Raw genomic sequence first — 18,851 nt, forward strand, 5'->3', positions numbered from 1 at the left:
ACCATTCTATCGCATCTACCAATGCCAATTGTGATGCAACTTATACATATCTCTGTAGGAATGCAAACACATGTTTGAAGTCAACTAACCCACACTGGGCTAACGTGGTTAACGTCGCTCACGACGTGACTAGCCCTCAGGCCTAGTCACCTCTAACTTGGGTAGGCCTTAAGCCCCTTAGTGAGGACGTAATATATGAGCTGACAAAGAATAGTTTTAAAAGGCTACTATGCTATGAACAACTTAATATTAACAATTTGACACGTAACATTAAACTAGGTAGTAGATACTTAAATTGTAATTGAACAATAATTAAGTTTTTAGACTTGTAGTGAAATTTCACTTGGCTTTAAACTACTTACTTATTTCAGATATGTCTTTATCATATTTAGACACCAATCCATCTAATTTTGTATGCTAATTATAAAAGAGTTTTTTTTTATTTTTAAGTTTAATGAAAAAGAATCCATAAATTGCGGAATTATTAGTAATACAGAACTTTGCACAGCTTTCGTAGTTTGCATTGCTCTATCTTTTGTCCATTCATTCAATCATTCACCTGTCATGACACGATCCACCTTGTCACTTGTATTATTTAGGAATTTCAACATTTGTTGTGGTGGGGAAAAATGTGCAATTATTCGGGTCGAGAGCAAGTTGGTTATAATTAATTATGCATATTATCATACCCATTGTCTACGAGTATTACTATGTAAAAAGTTACCGCACGTTCTCACGAATTCCAAAGAAAGTGTACTTTCTGTAAAAGATTTCCAGTTTCATTACTCCCGTTGTCAACTATCGAAGTTCGTGAGTGATCAATGTTTATTACATTGCCTGATCTTAGATCGCATATCGCGATCGAGTTAAATAATTAGAAAGTGTTGGTGTCGGTGTTTACACGAATGGCAGGTTTCCATGCAAACGACACGATGCCTAAAATGGGGCTCGTCACGGACTTGCGAGAACAGTGGCTGGTGCGCGCCGACGGAGCCCTGGCACACCGCTTACAGGATCGTGAGATCTCGTCTCATCTCTGCGAGAACAGGTACCGCAATCAGCAAATACGTGAAGATTTTCCAGTGGCTTTGAGTGAACAGCGAGGAATCGAGCACGAAGTACATCTGAAAGAGCTCGCTCGTCGCCGGCAAGCGGATATCGACGCGGAGATTGCCCGGGAAATGGCAGAAATAAATCTCCGCAGGCAGCGACGTCAGCACAAAGACATAATGGAACAGCCGAGTTCCTCACGCGCCCCTCCCCCGGCACCGCCGCCCGATATCGATCCTGAAGAACTAGGCCTCTCTTCCTCGGAGTTGGAAGAGATGAGAAGACGCCTAGAGCAAGAGGAAAAAGATGCAAGATTGGCTCGGGAACTGAGCCATGAAACATGCAATGAGGATGTCCTGCTTGCCGACATGAGATGTGCAGTTGAAGCACAGGATAGTGAGCTTGCACGGCTATTGCAGGAAAGGGAGTACAAAAAGTTGCAGAGGGCAAAGGAGAAAGCAAAACAAAAAGCTTTATTGAAAAAACAACAAAGGCAAGCACAGCAACAGGAACCTCCACTGGAAACAACACAAGCCACACTTTGTGATGCCTACAGTAACCCTCGTGATGTGATTCAGGAAAATAGATTGAGATTATGCAAGTCAGTTGATTCAGATTTAAATTATGTGGAACCTTTTGAGAAAGAGGTCATTCAATCCAAGGAAAGTGCTTTGCTAGCCAAAGAAATATCAAATCAGTTCTATAAACAGGATGCAGGATCCAGCTTTAATGCTACCTCATCACATGTTCATCCCCCAAACCTCGTACCAGACAAGTCTGTGAGCAGTACAGCCTCCTCTATCCAACATAGACAACCACCCCCTCCACCTGTAGCTGGCAAAAAACCCAGGTTTCCAGATCCTGTGAGTATACGGCCTGCATCACATTATCCTACAGATAATGTATTATCCGGGACAGATATGGAGCACAATGTCTTACCAAAAAGCCACAGCGAGAACAGCCACTTTTATGACACAACATTCTCAAGCCACAATGACAGTGTTCAACAACTTGGATATGAGAGAGGTGACTCTGGTAAGCGACTATCCGTGATCTCTGATATCACGGCTGAAGGATTAGAAAAGAAGAAGAGAAAGCAAGCTAAGAAAAGTAAGGGATGTAGGATACAATAATTTGATACTAGGATGCAGAGTAAGAAAATTCCTTCCAGACAAAGGCATTACATTGTCCAAGTATAACTAATTTTTTTAGAGCTGTCACAAATATTTTCGAATTTATATCAAACAATAATCTCAAGTTTTAAGTATTTTAAAATTATAGTTATTATATATGTCCAATTATTTTAGAAGTTATTTATTATCTATTTAATCTGTAGAAGTACCTGCAGGAAAAAAACCAATGAGCCATGTTTTTATTTTTGAATTTAAGGTCTCTATGTGCCTTAATCTAGATTTAAGCTGTTACACAAACATTCCATTTTGTGATTGTATTAAAACAAAATATATTTTATTATATTATCCATCTTTAAAGTATTAGCAACATACAGAAGGTATGCCAATGACTCTCCCTCCTACTAACACCGCACTTGACTCGTCAGAACAGTCAGGATGTCACGAGCCATCGCCAAAGCTTTTGCGCAGGGGTATATAATATTTTATTATTTTCTATAACTTACAAATAGAAATTATAGTTAAGAAAAAATATGACATACTATACTAATGTTCATATTAATAAAAAGCCTACCTATATGATTACATTGAATTCTAAGGACATACAGAAAAGCTAAATATTTATCTTAAAACTTTATGATATAAATGTATATTGTACAAAGAGCAAAGATGTAGTTAAATTACACACAGTGTGAGAGACTTTATTATTTCTTGAAATATTTGACAGTTTCTCTCTGTAGAGTAATTCTTTAACTCGGCATTTTTCATTATCTATGATTGAACATTGACTTTCTTTGTAATAATTTTAGGTAACACAATAAATATTTCATATTTGACATAGAATCTCATAAAAGCTTGTTTAATTAAATTTACTAATAGTGTTTGAAAAATGCATTTGGATGTGTAAGATAAATCCAATGAATGCAATCACTCACATATTATTTTACATATACTCATACTCGAAAAATTCCAATAATGGAAAAATGCTTTTGCGCAACTGGTTGGTCATTTTGTTCCATAAATTCAAGCTATTTTTAAACAATATTTTTGTCATTCCATTTTAAGATAAGACTGATTACGATTACTGAATCTATAGTATGCTCAAATTTTTATATGTTTGTATTTTATATTTTACTTTTTAATATTAATGATTGACAATTATTTTAACAAACAATTTTGTTGCATTTGTAAAAGTAAAAAGGCACAAATTCAATTGATTAAAAATTAACAAGATCTACTGTTTTAGAATATTTAACGAACTTCAAAAAAGATGAGGTGCTCAATTCCTCTGCATTTTTTTATAAATGTCCAAATATGTAACTTTAAATGTAAGTTAATTTTGTTTGTGGGATGATAATATTCTTGTAATAAAGGTGTTACGACAGTGGGGATTCACCATTAGAAAAACATGCAGATCTGAACATCCTGTATATTGTGCTCATAAAGGATTCATACAATACAAATGAGTAATGCTTATGTGTGGTTGTACGTTTATTTATCAATAGCCTTTCATTCAATTGTTAGAGTTTGTTTACTATGAGTTTTTACTGCCTAATCACTTATACAAACGTTATTCTCATGGTATATTAAAAGAACAGTAATGACAATATGTTTTGTGGGATTGTGAGTAGAACTCAGAATTTTTTTAAATACTTAACATCCTGTACCAAAAAATAGAACAAATCAGTTATAGCCAATTGACCAATTTCACCTAAATGTCAGAATGTGCATGCCACAATTTATTTTATCATTTTATGTCTAATCTATGCGAATTTAGCTCTCTGATTATTTTTAATTTGTAATAAAAATTCTTTTTTCTACAGTATTTTTCTTATGTTAATTATGTACTTAAAGACTGGATTATTTATTTTATGATTACATTTGGCTACAGTCCAAAACCAATGAATATGATGCTTGAATCATTCATTCACTTGACAATGAGTATGTATTTCGGTCATCAGAACTATAATTATATGCGCGCAGGTTCACTTCGACCTACATTTTACGATTCACTTTTACCACAAAATGTAAATTTTAGATTCAAAAACAAATATTTATTCAATTATATTGGTATAAAATATAAATATTATATTGTTGTCCGAGGTGCTAAAGGCTAACAAAGAAAATGTTTAACTATTCAATGTCAAATATGTTTTAGCACTTTCCATGCTTTTGTAATTTTTATTCCTTGTATTCTGAAATACTCTATTATAAATAAAGTTATGTTTAAAATACTTTATAGTAGTAATAAGCTCTTAAATCCGCTCTGAATTTATTTGAGATTCATCAAATCGTGGAAAAATTTACGAATAGGGGACCTTTGTTTCTGTTTGATTTTAAAATTTTAGATGCAATATAAGTCTTCATGTTTGGATATTAAGTTGATTTTTGTTTATTCAGTCTATCACGAATATCGGGAGAATGTTTTCGTATATATTCGTAGCGTCAGCGACAAAATTTGCCTTTGTGTAGCGCCCCTACCAGCCGTTAAGTGCACCAACAAATTTCGTCGATGACGTCACGAATACTTTCTGACAAATATTCGTGATAGACACAATGATATTGCACTTATTCGTGAGGTTTGCGGTTTTAACTAACGATTATAATTTTTAACTTAAACTTCAGTACTACTATTTTAGATTTGATTGCCACAGCTCAGGTGATATCGAAACATTTCTCGACCAAATTTATAAGTTATTTATTTTATTTTACTATTTTGTTGAAGGCATTAAATATATTCAGTGCGGTGGTAACAATTTTAGCTTTAATTGCAATTTACGGCCTAATTAGTGCCTTATTGAAACGGAACCAAACTCTTATGTTTATCTTTTTTAATATTATTCGTCCATATTACTGAGACAATTTTAGCAAGTAACGACAAAACGCCCTTAGGATTAATTCAAACGATTATTTTAAACTGAATATCTTTACTTTTATATAAACGAGTCGAATTTTAATTTATGATTTTTTTAATTTGAATAAAGACTTCAGATACAATTTAACGTTTTATTTTAACCTTTATATCTGAAAATGAGTCAGTGGAAGGCCACAAATTACGATTTAACGGTTAGATAATCAACTTGCATATATTCAAAAATATATTGTTTGGACGCTAGAGGGCGTTAAAGATAATTCGTTTTTAAGCTAAACTTATGTTTGATCGCTATTTATTGATGACTAGTTGTAGCATTGTTTAAAAAGTAAAAGGTATGTATTTACTACATACGTTTATGAGAGGCCAATGCCCACTTCGGGTCCATGCGTCACCCTAGCCACATAACAAATGCAAACTATCCAAATTACATGCTATGGGCGAATGGTGCAGTGGCATGAATATGAGAACATTCGTTACACGAATTAGTTTAAATAAAACACATGTTTTCTTTTAATTGACTATGTTCATCATTATTAAACAAAAGAAATACAAAAATAGGACACAAAATGTAATAGTGTCGTATGAACGGAGGTTTCACTCTTAAATGACATAATATGGGAGAATTGTCCAATTTTCACGTATTTCAACTATAGATTTAAAACAATAAAACACTAGGTTACTTGCAAAAAGTCTTATAATATATATCACCGACATTTCCCTTCATAACCTTGTGATACGTCAAATTACAGCCAGACTATTGTGGAGATTTTACTTCTGTATGTTATACATATTTAACCTCAAAAATAAACATTTTCAGTTTATAAATATGCTACATAAGGTCTTTATAGGTTTTTAAAATATTTCTCAATAACATACTTCACATTGATTTGTACCACTAGTCATCCAAGATTCAATTGTTAAATTTTGAATAGGACTATTTTACTTTGTATAACACAGTGCAGAGTTAAAAATTTCTCTTTTTCAAAATTTCTAATTTCTTTTTACAATTCAATTATCATTTAATGCTATTTACACACTCATTTAAACAGCATTAAATGAATGTATCGTTAAGCGACATTCGCTGCCTGTTTCTTTGCTTTGACCAATTCTACTAACTCCTTGTATCTCTTCATGCAATCTTTTTTGGTGCGATTGGGGATGCAGTCTGCGATCTTTTCCCACCTCTCCGGAGTACTCACGGGGAATGTCTTGATGGCTTGCTCCAACAACTCTTGCTCTGTTTTTGTCCATGCTTTGTCTTCCTTCACTGCATCCTTGCTTACATCACCATTCATTTTGGGTTTCACCACTCCATTTACTAATTTTGTATCATTCTTTGATATACTGCTGTCATCAATATTATTTACAACTTTCTTCTTGTCTTTCTCAAATTGATCAAAGGCTTCTTCATTAGCTGCCTTCTTAAGAGTACTCTTTGAGAAGTCAGAACTTTGAAGGTCCTTAGCTTTGTTCAGTACCTCCTTGGCGTTGAAACGTCTTTCATCTACAAATGTTCCATGCTGGTTAAGGAAGTTAGCAACTACTTCCCATCTCTGATTGGTGCCCGCAGGAAATAGGTTTACAGCTTTAATGAGCAATTGAGTTAATTCTGGCGTCCATTCAATTGGGGCTTTCAAAATAGCATTCTTTTTAGCTTTATGATCTTCTGCTTTTTTTGTTTCAAACATTGCTTTTCGTTCAGCTTCCAATTTATCTTCGGTATCTTTAACGGTTTTTATGAAAGCTTCCCTGCCATTTGATTCTAAGTCTTTCATGAAATCTTGTAATTCCACAACTTTCATCATTTCACAGATTTTTTCTACGGCTGCCAAGTGTGAAACAGTTTCATTATCATTTTGAGCATAGTAATTATTAGCTTTACATAGATCTCTAAGAGACTTGCGTTCTTTACGCAAATTCTTTTTCTGTTGTTCTCTCTCAGCCCTTGCGGCGTCAAGACGGGCTTTTTCGGCTTCCTCTGCCTTTTGTTTTGCAAGCAGAGCCTCTTTCAATACTCTCTCTTCTTCTGCTTTTTTGGCTTGAACAGCATCCTGAAATAACAGTTCATATTCATATAAATTTAAAAAAAAATACAGAACAAAAATGTTAAACTTAAGAACTTGCAATAATCATCTCATTACAAAATAAGCTTATATTACCTATGTACATGATATAATATGTGTAGTTAAATATTTTGAGATGAATGCAGCAATTAATCAGATTGTTGTTATCCACACATTTTGAAACAGAAGGTTACTGTACTTTAATAATTAAAACTATGAAGGTTAGCAATAGCAAACTTGAAAAACTTTAAAGAGAGAAAAAAAGCTTGTATTCATATTAGTAGCCTTGAATAGTAGTGTGGAATATAATGACCCTTTTATGACATTATGTTTAAGCAATAGTGGCTTCAGTGATGGAATGTAACCAGCAAGCCTCACTGTACATTATATTACCTGTCGAGCACGCTTTGCAGCCAACTTTTTGTCCTTGTCTTCCTGTTTAAAGCGCTGGATTCTTGGATCATTTGCGTACGCCAAGTCAACGAGACTCCGTATCCTAGCCATCTCCTCCTTCTTTAACTTTGCCCTCGCAGCTTTGTTTTGTTTTTCTATCCAACGCCTCTCCTCCCTATCAGCTCCTCTCTCTTTTTCTTCCTCATCCAAATACGAGAACTCACGCCATGAATCAAATTCATACCAAAAAGCGTAAAACCTCTCTACATACTCCCGTGAACTATTGTCATCACCCAATAAAGGCACATTTCTTTTTTCAGACCAACGAGCATTCATTTCAAAGTACTTGGCAAATGCCTTGAAGAAATCTTCCTTTTTAATTTCCGCTGAGGTTGGGACTGAGTCATCGAACTGAGGATCTATTGAGTCATATGATTTTCGTTTGTTGGGTGTCCCAAGGGTCTCATATGCTTTTGTAATACACGTGAAGTAGTCATCGTCGCTGCGTATCTCCTCACCTTGTGCCTTTCGCTTGTCGGGATGATGTTTAAGTACTTTCTGGCGATAGGCCCGCTTTATGTCATCTTCGCTAGCCTTATACCTCAAGTCCTTCATGCCCAACACGGCATAATGATCTTGTTTCTTCCATTCTTTGGGGTCTAAACTTCTCAAATATTCCACGTCGTCTTCAAAGATTACTTCCTCGCTGTTTTCCTTCGATGTGGAAGTTAACAGCTGTGTGTCTGCCCCGTGACATTTGATGTTATAATATCGTAGAAATGCTGACCCAGCGCATTCTACTTTTCTTTTTATAAATGGCCATGGTATTTCTACCACTCTACTATGATTATTAGCGTCTCTGTCGGTCATTCTCCGTTCGGTTTGGTCAGAAAATACCGCGACGATACGAACATAACCTCAAAACCTTCAATTTAGTATGTATCAACACTTTCATGTAATTGCATCCACTAATATACATAACAGTTACAATTGCAATAAATATTTAGTTTAGTTGCTATCTATATCACATTTTAATTAAACCTAAAACGCGCCATGAAGATGACAAAACGTCAGAAAACCGCTAAATTCATGTGTGCCTTGAAGACGAACGGAACGAATCTTTTAAAATTGAATGAATTTTGAACCAAAGAGCATTTACATCAAAGCATAAATGAGGTTTAAATATTTTCAAACTTCATTAAAAATTTATCAGTTCATGCAACGATTAGTTTAATTTAATAACAAAATTATGCCAATAGAAAAATAACTATAGTATGTTTATAGCATAATTTTATCAATTTCCTTCCTTTCTTTCTTATTTCTTTATCAAATTGAGTCATTTCTTCAAAAACATATTATGTACACATAACCAATTAAAGCACTCTTGAAAGGAAAATAAAAGGAATATTATTTTCAGTATTTATATTTGCAAAAACTTATGCTACTAAATTGTTGGTATGACTGTTAAGTAAGTTAAGTATGTGTGTCCATAAACATATTTTTATAATATATTATAATACTAAGTTTCGATTCGCTCCTTTTTTGAGAAGAATGCTTTGCTGAGAGCCGCCACAGGAGATTCCAAGCATAGCCACAGCGCTCCAGATGCCAGTGTTGACATAAATATTGTTGCAAACATCACAACTAACTAAAATATAACAAAAAAAATTGATTTAAATAAAAATTAAAAAATAAACAAAGCAATAATTCAGGCTGACTATATCCACTGTATGACCCTATTACATCCAAAAGAAGACTATGAACTGAATGATAGATACAAACCCACATACGTAAAACATTTTCACATGCGCGTTAAAAATATCGGGTAATAGGAATTTGCATCTTATAAATACAAATGTAAAGTCAAATCTAGATATCACAGAACAAATGTAAAGGTCAAATTTAGGAATATCTTAATTTTCAATTATTTCGTACAAACCTGCTGCTTATATTTATAATGTGATTCAAGGTAACAAAATGTTGAAAATAAAATAAGCATACCACATTATATTCGCCAATGTAGATAGTCTGTACTTGTGAGCCAATTAATGTTCTTTGGAAAGAGGTGTGCAACAAATAGGCTCCGTAAGTAAGCCGGCCGGCCCACGTGAACCCGCGCCATTCCAATATGCAGCGGTAAACAGCTAGGGACAATGGTACAAAATAAAAATGAACTTTATATTACCAATAAAATTAATATCACATATAATAAAAATGACCAAAAAAAGTTTAAATCCACTAATGTTTGTTGAAGTTTCATACTAACATTCTATTTTAAAGACGCAGCCCATGATCACAACGAGGATTATCAGATGGAAGATTGGTTTGTAGATAGTTGCATATGCGAGTTTAAAAGAAGTGGGAAGGGCGATGTCCATGTAGAACACAGCACCAGACAGGAGCAGGAGGACACCGAGGGGAAACATTGACCACACCACGCACCGGTACTTCTGTAATAAATCAAGATTAAACACATACATACTCCTTTATTATTTCACAAAAGACAAAATAAATCATATCAGCATTCTATCATACTTTATACTTTTCCACATCTTTGGCGTCCGTCTGCCAGTGGTAGGCGAGGAAACCGCCGGCGAGGCCCAACACGTACGGCGACAGGTTGGCGTGCCCTTGGATGTAAGAGTAGTGGAAAGTCTTGTCCCTCGTGTATAGGATACGAATCGTTCTGTACAATATCACATGGTTTTATAATGTGCTCCTCAATTGCTCATTACCAAAACGCATTCTAATAAACTTACTCTGGACTGTGTATGACTATAGGATCGAGATCAATAAAGTATGTTGTAGCGGCTGTGATTAGCAAAGACAACAGGAACAGTGACATTAGCGCCAGTTGCCTTGCGCGTGGCCGCCGGCACAGCAGACACACCAGTAGACCGACGCAGAACAGCTGTGTGTCTGCCGCCAAGTACCTGTTGACACAAATATTTATTAAATTGTATAAAGTAATTTAAATATAATATTATAATATATTATAGTCACGTACCAAGTCTCCAAGAGGCAAGTATTGTCAGTGAAGATGTAGTTCTGTATGAAGAGCATGTGGGCCCACCAGTATTGCCGGCAGTCGGTGGCCTGCCGGACCACCAGATCCTGCCACAAGGGTCCGCTGCCCGTGTGCCGCAGCAAGGTCGCGCACGTCGCCAGCACCAGCGCGTACGTGGGTGTCAATCTGTCGAGCGCACCACACATTGTTCATGCAACTTCTGAAACTTCTCGCTCCCTCGTATCGAGCCAACCAGCTGGATGACGATTGTTAAACTGTGTAAATATGTAAATATGTTCTAACATAATTTTTGAAGTTAATTTGTTCAAAGTTTATGGGACGAAGTTTAAGAGACGAACCAATATTCGGTACTGTCAGATTGCGGCGAATCGAAGTCAAATGGCTAGGTAGCACAAAATTAACTTAATTCTACTTCATCAAACCTGATTAGTCTCAACAGAACTCCTTTAGGAAACTCCCACAGAGACGCCTTGTGCTTTTCGGCGTTGATCTGAAAGTTGTAGGCGAGCAGGAAGGCGGACATCACGAAGAATGTGTGCGTCACCAGGTTGCCGTTCAACAGGATCTGTTTGCTCGGGTCCTCGAGACTCTGCGGAAACGTACCACGTAGCAATTAAATTAAAACGGCTGAAACTCTGCTAATTCTTGACTATGTTTATGGGTAAGATTCTCTTGACGATTGGTTTGTCGCTTGAAATTAGGATTAATTTATTACGTTCTTAAACAAAGCAAATATGTAATATTTTTACCTTTTCTATGAAATCAGGATTTCTTAAATAACTATGCCCCATCGCGAGAGCAACGTGTGAAAATATAACGCACGCCATTGTCAAGGCCCTGAAACGTTGCATGATATAAATAAAAATAAATAAATAATGCATTGACAGCGATTAAAAAAATTATAGCTCACCTTAGCCCTTGAAATGATTTTAACCTCTCCAGCCTGGGATCGGGCCCTATGCCGGCGGGAGATACCAACTTTGCCCAGTTCCGCCTCAAAGAGAACGACAGAATATACGGATTGCCTGAAACAGTGCTATAGATATTGTTCTAATCTTGAGTGGCAAACTAAAGTCAATATAAGCTCGTTTGTATACAGATTTAAAAATAATTTTAACCTGATTTACTGCTTGGATGACAAAAAAGGACATCGTATAGGCTTCCTACAACATTGACCGCAATTAAAATCATATAGATGATGATCACAGCTAAGTCGCTCGTGTCTAGACCTCCTCTGTCGTCAGCATTGTAACAGTAATTTATATTATTCAGTCTCGCTTGTACTTTATAATTCCTCCAAATAGTATCGTTGACGCATGCCTCAAGGGTCGTGTTGAGGTCCCATGCGCTGTAGTTTAGAAACGAACAACTTTGCGTCACACATACACCTCTATGTATTCGTGTGTGATTGAAATGTTTCTTTGTGTCAGCTGAATACTCCTGAAACAAAACACAGTATTAATTTTTTCAAAACTGTATCCCGGACTGTGACCTTAAGCCACTCAGGGGAAGAGTACGGTACGAATGACACCTGTTCGGCCAAATTAGTTCAGTTGCTTAGGCACAAGGAGGTCACAATGAAACTTATTTAAATAGTGTGGGATTGCCCATACACTTACATACCTGTGAAAAATATTCCACTCATAAATAAGTCAGATAAAGATTTATTTTCAGTTTTTTTTTGTCCACAATTAAAGAATTTTTCCTATCACAACAACCTCCAGTTATATTCACGGCTAATTTCTCAGAATCTGTCATAGGCTAACGGTTAATATCTGTAAAGACCAGACCTCGAGTCTTCCTAGAGTTAGCTATAATTTTAAATATCATTTAGTAATTTATGATGATCGTTAAAATCAGTTATAAAGTTGTCTGTAGTTATCCTCCATAAACACGTTTAATTTACTTACTTTTATTACATTTATAGTGCTATCCTTAAATACATAATTTAGGCTATAACTCAAGAATTACTGTTTGTTAATTGAGGATCTTTGATACAGAGCTTGGCGTATAAATTATAAGTACTCTTAAGCAGACTATTTTAAAAGAACATGCTGCTTTATTTCGAGGAGCGTTGGTGATGATGTTGTTAAACCCTTGACCGTACCGAACCGAAATCATGCAAGTTCGATCCCTGCCATGTACAGAGTTTTTCTATTTTCGAAATACATGTGTATTTTTACTGACGTTTTTACGAAGAAGGAAAACATCGTGATGCAAATTGAATATTCAAAGATATGTGTGATGTCAACCAACTCATATAGGATCAGCGAGGTTGACTATGGTCTAGTCATCTTAACTCTGCTTAGGCTCTGAGTAGGAGCTGACGAAGACGACGATAAGTACTGCTTTAAAATGAAATGTAATTCCTACATAATATAAGTACCAAGTTTTAAAGGAAATGTAAAAATATCAAAGCCGTTTCGCTACATAAAACTATTGACCATGGTAAGAAATATAGAAATAAATACTACTAATAACTATAATAAAGAAACTTGTTAAATGTCATACTGCATATTTACTTCGTACTATCATTAAATTAAATAATATAATTACTATAGTACACCACCACCAGTATTCCTAGCTTAGAACTTTTTAAATTCTTGTTCAATGTTATGGATTTCCTATGTCGAAAAATCTGTATGACCAAGAACTTTTAAACCTAGCTTTTAGCCTAGCATTGTCGAAATATTTTCATCCTTAAAATATCATAGAAAATATAATATATATTTTTTGTGCCAAGGAATGGAGAAACCCATGGTAAGTAGTGTTTAGAAGTACATTTTTCTCAACTGATTTACCTCATTTACTCTAAGAAACTGTTCTTTATAATTTGACGTTCCTGTGTTGATGTATAATATAATACTTACGTGTATGTATCGCATGAGTTCGGAGGGCTGGTCGGAGAAGAGGTCGAGGTCGATGAGGCAAAAGGTGCCGCCAGCGTTTGACAAACATCGTTCGTACTCATCCAGGCTGTAGAGTGCTGGCATATGGTAGTACGCGCTGGCTGATGATAACGAATACACAGTTATTATTAGCTATCTACATGCTATAAATATAAAACAGAATATAATTTATCAACGAATAAATAAATATTTAATTAAAACAAATTAGAAAAACTAAAAGTCTCTTCTTCCTTGTCTCATGTGTTACTAGTTCTCGAACGCGACTACGTCCGCGCGATATTTAAAAAAAAAACATAATTAGACTATATTCAATATGTAAACCAAATTTTATTAAGATCCGTTCAGCCGTTCTGAATATACATTCAAACATCTATCCAAACATTCGCATTTATAATGTTAGTAATATTATATTATTAAGAGTCGGTGTGGGACCAGACAGTTTAGTGACATTTACATATATTATCTGAGATGTTGCACTTACTACTATTGTTATTTCGCAGTCAATGTCGGCCGCAGTGTGTGACATTTATATTTGAGAAATAGCATATCAAATCAATGACACAAATTTACTTCCGCCAACACCAACTCCGAACAACAATTGTAGTATAATCTTACTTATATTATAAATGTTTGCATAGATAGATGGATGTTTGTTTCAAGGTATAATAATAATAAGTTTGTTTTTGATTCCGGGAGGACGGAGTCGCTTGCGACAGTTAGTATAGATCAGACGGAGTTACGTTTACTAAAGTTTATTATGTTTATTAAAGTCTTCCACACGGTCTCCAACAAGCACCTTAGACAGGGTCACCTTCGTCCGGTCGGACCGTGTAGAGGGCTGTTCCCGAGAATATTTCTATTGTCATTCAAACGCCCTTGGTCGTCGGGCTTGCGTTGCCGACTGCTACCGGGACTGCCGGTTTGTTTTTGACCACGTTAGCCAGTTCCACAGTTACTCATCGTGCTGGTGCGCGCGTATGTATGATTGCTGCGTCTCGCCGCGAACGCGATTTCAAGATTTGCCTTGATTATGAGATTTATCCCCGCCTTTTTATATGGACAAAAATCAATATTTCGAAAACTTTGAAGCCATTTTACATAAATATAGCAGACGACGTCGATATAGACGATGAGTTAAATTCCTATTTTGTCCCATTGATATTAGCCGTCGCCCGCGACTTCGTTCCCGCTTTAAAAAAAACGTAATAAGTACTATGTGTTCCTTCAGATAGTATTCTACACCTATATTAGATTTCATTCATATCCGTGCAGCCGTTCTGGATACCAAACATCTATCCATCCATACATTTGCATTTATAATATTAGTAAGACGTAAAAAATATTATTTCTTTACGAGAATGTGGTAAACGGGCAGGCGTTAAAGCAATAAAATTGATAAAGGAAGTTTAATGCAAATCAAAATAATTCCACTATTCATTATCACCAGCAATTATTTATTTATTTCATCAATAAATGTCAGAATGGACAATTAGATTGTTATTGTGTGTATTTCAATCTCTATGGTCCAAGATTCTAGCTTTTTTTACAGATACTATAAATACTCCCGAAGTACTGGAATACAGTAAAGTCAAGCTAGTTTTTTTTTTTCTAAATTTTAGTTACAAAATAAATTTAAGATTGGAACATCGTACATTTGTTAGTAAAAACTGTTAATCGAAAATTCAAAAGATTGTGAAAAATATCATTTATTTTATAACTCGCCATTTAAGTGAGAAAATTGTATGCATTCAAAGTTACAGTAATGTACTAATGAAATAGTTTAAATCATACATGTTAATTTTAACTTTTATGGTTAGAGGTGACTTTATTTCGCTCTTTTAAATTTGATAAAAACAAAATACAGTAGTACCCCGTTAAGGCGATGACATTTAATACGATTTCTCGCATAATACGCCATTTTACGTAGGTCCCTGCAACTTGAGACATGTTTTTATATATTTCTTAACGTTTAAAACGATCCTCATCGCGTTTAATACGCCATCACATGACGCATGTATTGTCTTTTGTAGCAATGGTTTCCGAATTAACCCTGTTGCCGACAGATACGGAACTTTTTTAGACGTTTTTTACTCATAAATTTTATATTTTTGTATATTTTTTCTACCTTTTTCTCTGTATTTAAAATATTAGTTGTAAATATATCTTCTAACAGTGCGTGCTGATTTTTTCAGTTTCATTATTCTATTTTATATTTTAATTTTGTCTTTTAATTTTATAATATAATTTCCAAAATTATTTATCTTAATTCAACCGCTCTTTCCATCCTCATATTTTCCGTCGTCTTTAAGCCCCGTTATTGACTTCGTGTTAGAAGAATAAGGACTTGTGATACTGCAGGGTTATCATGGTTATTCTTCCATTGATAACAATGTGGCACCGCACGAGATTTAACATCACAAACTATTTAACATCTCATTGAAAACGCTAATAAAACGGAGGCTCAGAGTGATTACGATGAATAGGAATATACAACTACAATCGTATCAGATCCCGAGGCATTTTCAGTAGTAAATGATTTATGACATAGCGTACCATCTTTAAATAAAAGCGAAGACGCACTTTAATATTTAAATTACATTGAGAATTTAATTATTACTAATTATCAAAATTTTCCTGTCAAACCAAAATGACGTATAATAAAATAATTACACGAAGTACATAACGTTTATAAATATATCATCCAATACCTATATATACGAAATTAGAAACGATTACATAAATACGCAGTTATTTAATAATATAGAGTACGCCTTTTATCCCATTTCCGCATAATACGCTTTCCCGCGTAAGACGCGTTTTTGGCTCGTTCCCTTATAAATTGTATTACCGTGGTTCTACTGTAAAACAAAATTTGCAAATTGTCTAAGCGAGAAAAATCTAAATAAATTAAAAATAGAAAAAAAAACAAAAATACTTACAATTAAATTTATAAATAACGCCGTTGCATCCTTGCAATAATAAAAACGGAAGTAATATTGTTAACATTTCTAAAAAAGATATTTTTTTTATTTATTTATTATAATAATAGGTGAACGTCAGTGGCAAGATCGCCAATGACCAAAGACAAGAGATCACTGCCCGACTTCGCGCGCATTGCTTCTGTCCTTATCCTTGTTTACAACTTGCAACTTGTTAAATGATAATTAAATGATCGCTACTCCAATATATTATTAAATAATAAGATCTTACTAATATTATAATGCGAATGTTTAGATGGATGCACGGATGTTAGAAGGTATCTCCAGAACTGCTGCATGGATTTTTATAGAATTTGGCATAGATATAGAACATAGTCTAAAAGAACGGATAGACTACTAATTAAGTTTCTTTTCAATTCCTCGTGGATGGAGACGCGAGCGACAGCTACTATTTTATGTAATTGCAGCAGTAGTCCTGGAACTGACGATGCGAAAAACAAAAACTGCATAACAATAATTTCTCTCTTATCGAGACATATCTTTCAAAAATTATTGTTGATCGAGGATGATGATCTCAATGGAAACTTAATTTAAGCATAAATGTAATCTATCTAATTCTTTTGTTAGTTGAGCAGAAATAATCTGCTTTGCCGCCTTACCTCACCGATTTCCTTTCCTGAAGACCGACATACACGGACCGCTTCATGCAGGCGGCCCTAATCCCTAAATTATCCCCGAACCTCACGGCGTCCGCCCGAAGCTGTCGGAACTAGCTACCCGACGGATTGTAGGGCGGTCAGTGTTAATTAACAAGGGTTGATGTTTAACTTCAGAGAGAAAAAGAAGAGGCAACTGAAGTCTTTTTATAAAAGATCTAGGGCACAATTTAGCGAGTCGTCCATGACCATAACCTGTTTTGATTACGTCAGCCTGGATTTCATGAAGAAGGTGCCATTGACCTAAATAAGTAGGCCTTAATTTAATCTTATTACACGAATTGCAAAATTAATTTTAAAACAAGTAAAATCAGTTTAATTTGTCTTTGACATTGATACTAAAAACGAAAATTTGTGCAGCCATTTCATTTATTTATATTCATTACAAAATACGTTTAATAACTCTGTACTTAATTCCAATAAAACCTTTATCTACGAATGACTTAAGTCCTTACGTACAACAACTCCTGATATCTCTTTCTGAAGTCCCGCAATCCATCTACGGTTCCTTTTTGCGAATGTCCATAGGCGTAAGTAATCAACTAACATCACAGGACCTCGATGCTATTTTGTCTCCTTATTTTAAAAAAAAAACTTCAAAATCGGAGCACCAGGGGCGAAGTTACGCGGTAACATACATCAAAAAATACAGATAACCTCCTTCTTTTTGAAGGCGGCAAAAAAATTCAATAAACAGACAACGATTGTGTTTTTGCAATACCAAGTTGTCGCTTCTAACGTTCATTCCAAATCACAATTTATCTTTGTAAAAATTATCTCATGATTACCAATTTTTTTTATTTTCGATTTTTATTTTTTTATTTTTAATTTATTTTCGATGAAAATTTCATTTAAAATAGTTTAATAGTCCCTTTCCATAGTGTATTTCCTTTGTTAAATAAGTAATATTCGAGATCGTAAATTTGCTATAAACAAAGTACAGGTGTTTCTATTACAATATGACATAGGAGGATCTACATCAGGGGGTGGAAACTTAGAAGAAGGACGATTTGTATGGAAAGTGGCGCCATCTTTTAAATCTTGGTAAACATCATTTCATCTCTACTTTGTGTCATCGAGACATTCATGTGTCATCAAACCGCAACGTTTTTTCGTATTTCTTTTTCTGTTCTTGTATTCTTAGTTAAATGTTGTTTCATTCATTTTGTTTTTAATTAAAATGTGTTTTCGTGAAAAATGACGCTGTACGCAACTGTGTTTTAGATGGACTGATTATGGTAAGTTACAATTCAATAAAAAATTTCATGTTTTTCCCATACGTCAATTAAACATTTAAATATTTTCGTATTTTGGTGTAGTTTTTAGCACCACAGTGATTTATCCTTTCCGGTTATCATATTGAATGGTGCCCTACTTCTAATACATTTTACATATCAGTTCCTATACTTGATAGGAAATCACATTCTGTTTGTTTGTTGTATGTGCACATATACACGGTTTCCCCCTTCCTGAGAGACGGTCAGTGATGTTCAGAAAATGTGTGCCAATCACTGGAATTATAGAGCCATAAACTGATGTGTCTGAAATTAGTAGGTGGGTCCATGTGTGTATATGTAAAAAATATATTTTTTTTATTTGTAATTTTTTATTGTAAAGAACAATTTGCTTGCCTATGTTGTAAGAGAATATGTTCAGAGTGTTTAAACTCGCAAATAACTACAAATGGCCAGTTGCCAGCTTGCATATGACTGAAAATATTTTGGGGTTTGGTTTTAATTACAGGGTAT

At 34.7% G+C, this 18,851-nt stretch overlaps 3 protein-coding genes across 3 annotated transcripts; 1 reads left to right on the forward strand and 2 right to left on the reverse strand.

Moving 5' to 3' along the window:
* Positions 1-569: 569 nt before the first annotated feature.
* LOC106114498 (stress response protein NST1) lies at positions 570-3,346 on the forward strand. The gene has a single exon (XM_013307733.1). The coding sequence runs from the start codon at positions 906-908 to the stop codon at positions 2,181-2,183; it is 1,278 nt and encodes a 425-aa protein (XP_013163187.1). The 5' UTR covers positions 570-905; the 3' UTR covers positions 2,184-3,346.
* A 2,224-nt stretch (positions 3,347-5,570) lies between these two features.
* Positions 5,571-8,618, reverse strand: LOC106114395 (dnaJ homolog subfamily C member 2). Its single transcript, XM_013307585.1, has 2 exons — positions 7,512-8,618; positions 5,571-7,106 (listed from the first exon to the last, which is right to left on the reverse strand). The coding sequence occupies exons 1-2, from the start codon at positions 8,379-8,381 to the stop codon at positions 6,123-6,125; spliced, it is 1,854 nt and encodes a 617-aa protein (XP_013163039.1). The 5' UTR covers positions 8,382-8,618; the 3' UTR covers positions 5,571-6,122.
* Positions 8,619-8,939: 321 nt separating this feature from the next.
* On the reverse strand, positions 8,940-16,534 carry LOC106114105 (nose resistant to fluoxetine protein 6). The gene is made up of 12 exons (XM_013307194.1): positions 16,388-16,534; positions 13,410-13,549; positions 11,658-11,979; positions 11,450-11,564; positions 11,289-11,376; positions 10,962-11,128; positions 10,519-10,704; positions 10,271-10,444; positions 10,047-10,197; positions 9,778-9,961; positions 9,513-9,655; positions 8,940-9,159 (listed from the first exon to the last, which is right to left on the reverse strand). The coding sequence occupies exons 1-12, from the start codon at positions 16,452-16,454 to the stop codon at positions 9,031-9,033; spliced, it is 1,866 nt and encodes a 621-aa protein (XP_013162648.1). The 5' UTR covers positions 16,455-16,534; the 3' UTR covers positions 8,940-9,030.
* Positions 16,535-18,851: the final 2,317 nt, after the last annotated feature.

This window comes from Papilio xuthus, unplaced genomic scaffold (genome assembly GCF_000836235.2).
Source record: "Papilio xuthus unplaced genomic scaffold, Pxut_1.1 DF828142.1, whole genome shotgun sequence".
Classification (NCBI taxonomy): domain Eukaryota; kingdom Metazoa; phylum Arthropoda; class Insecta; order Lepidoptera; family Papilionidae; genus Papilio; species Papilio xuthus.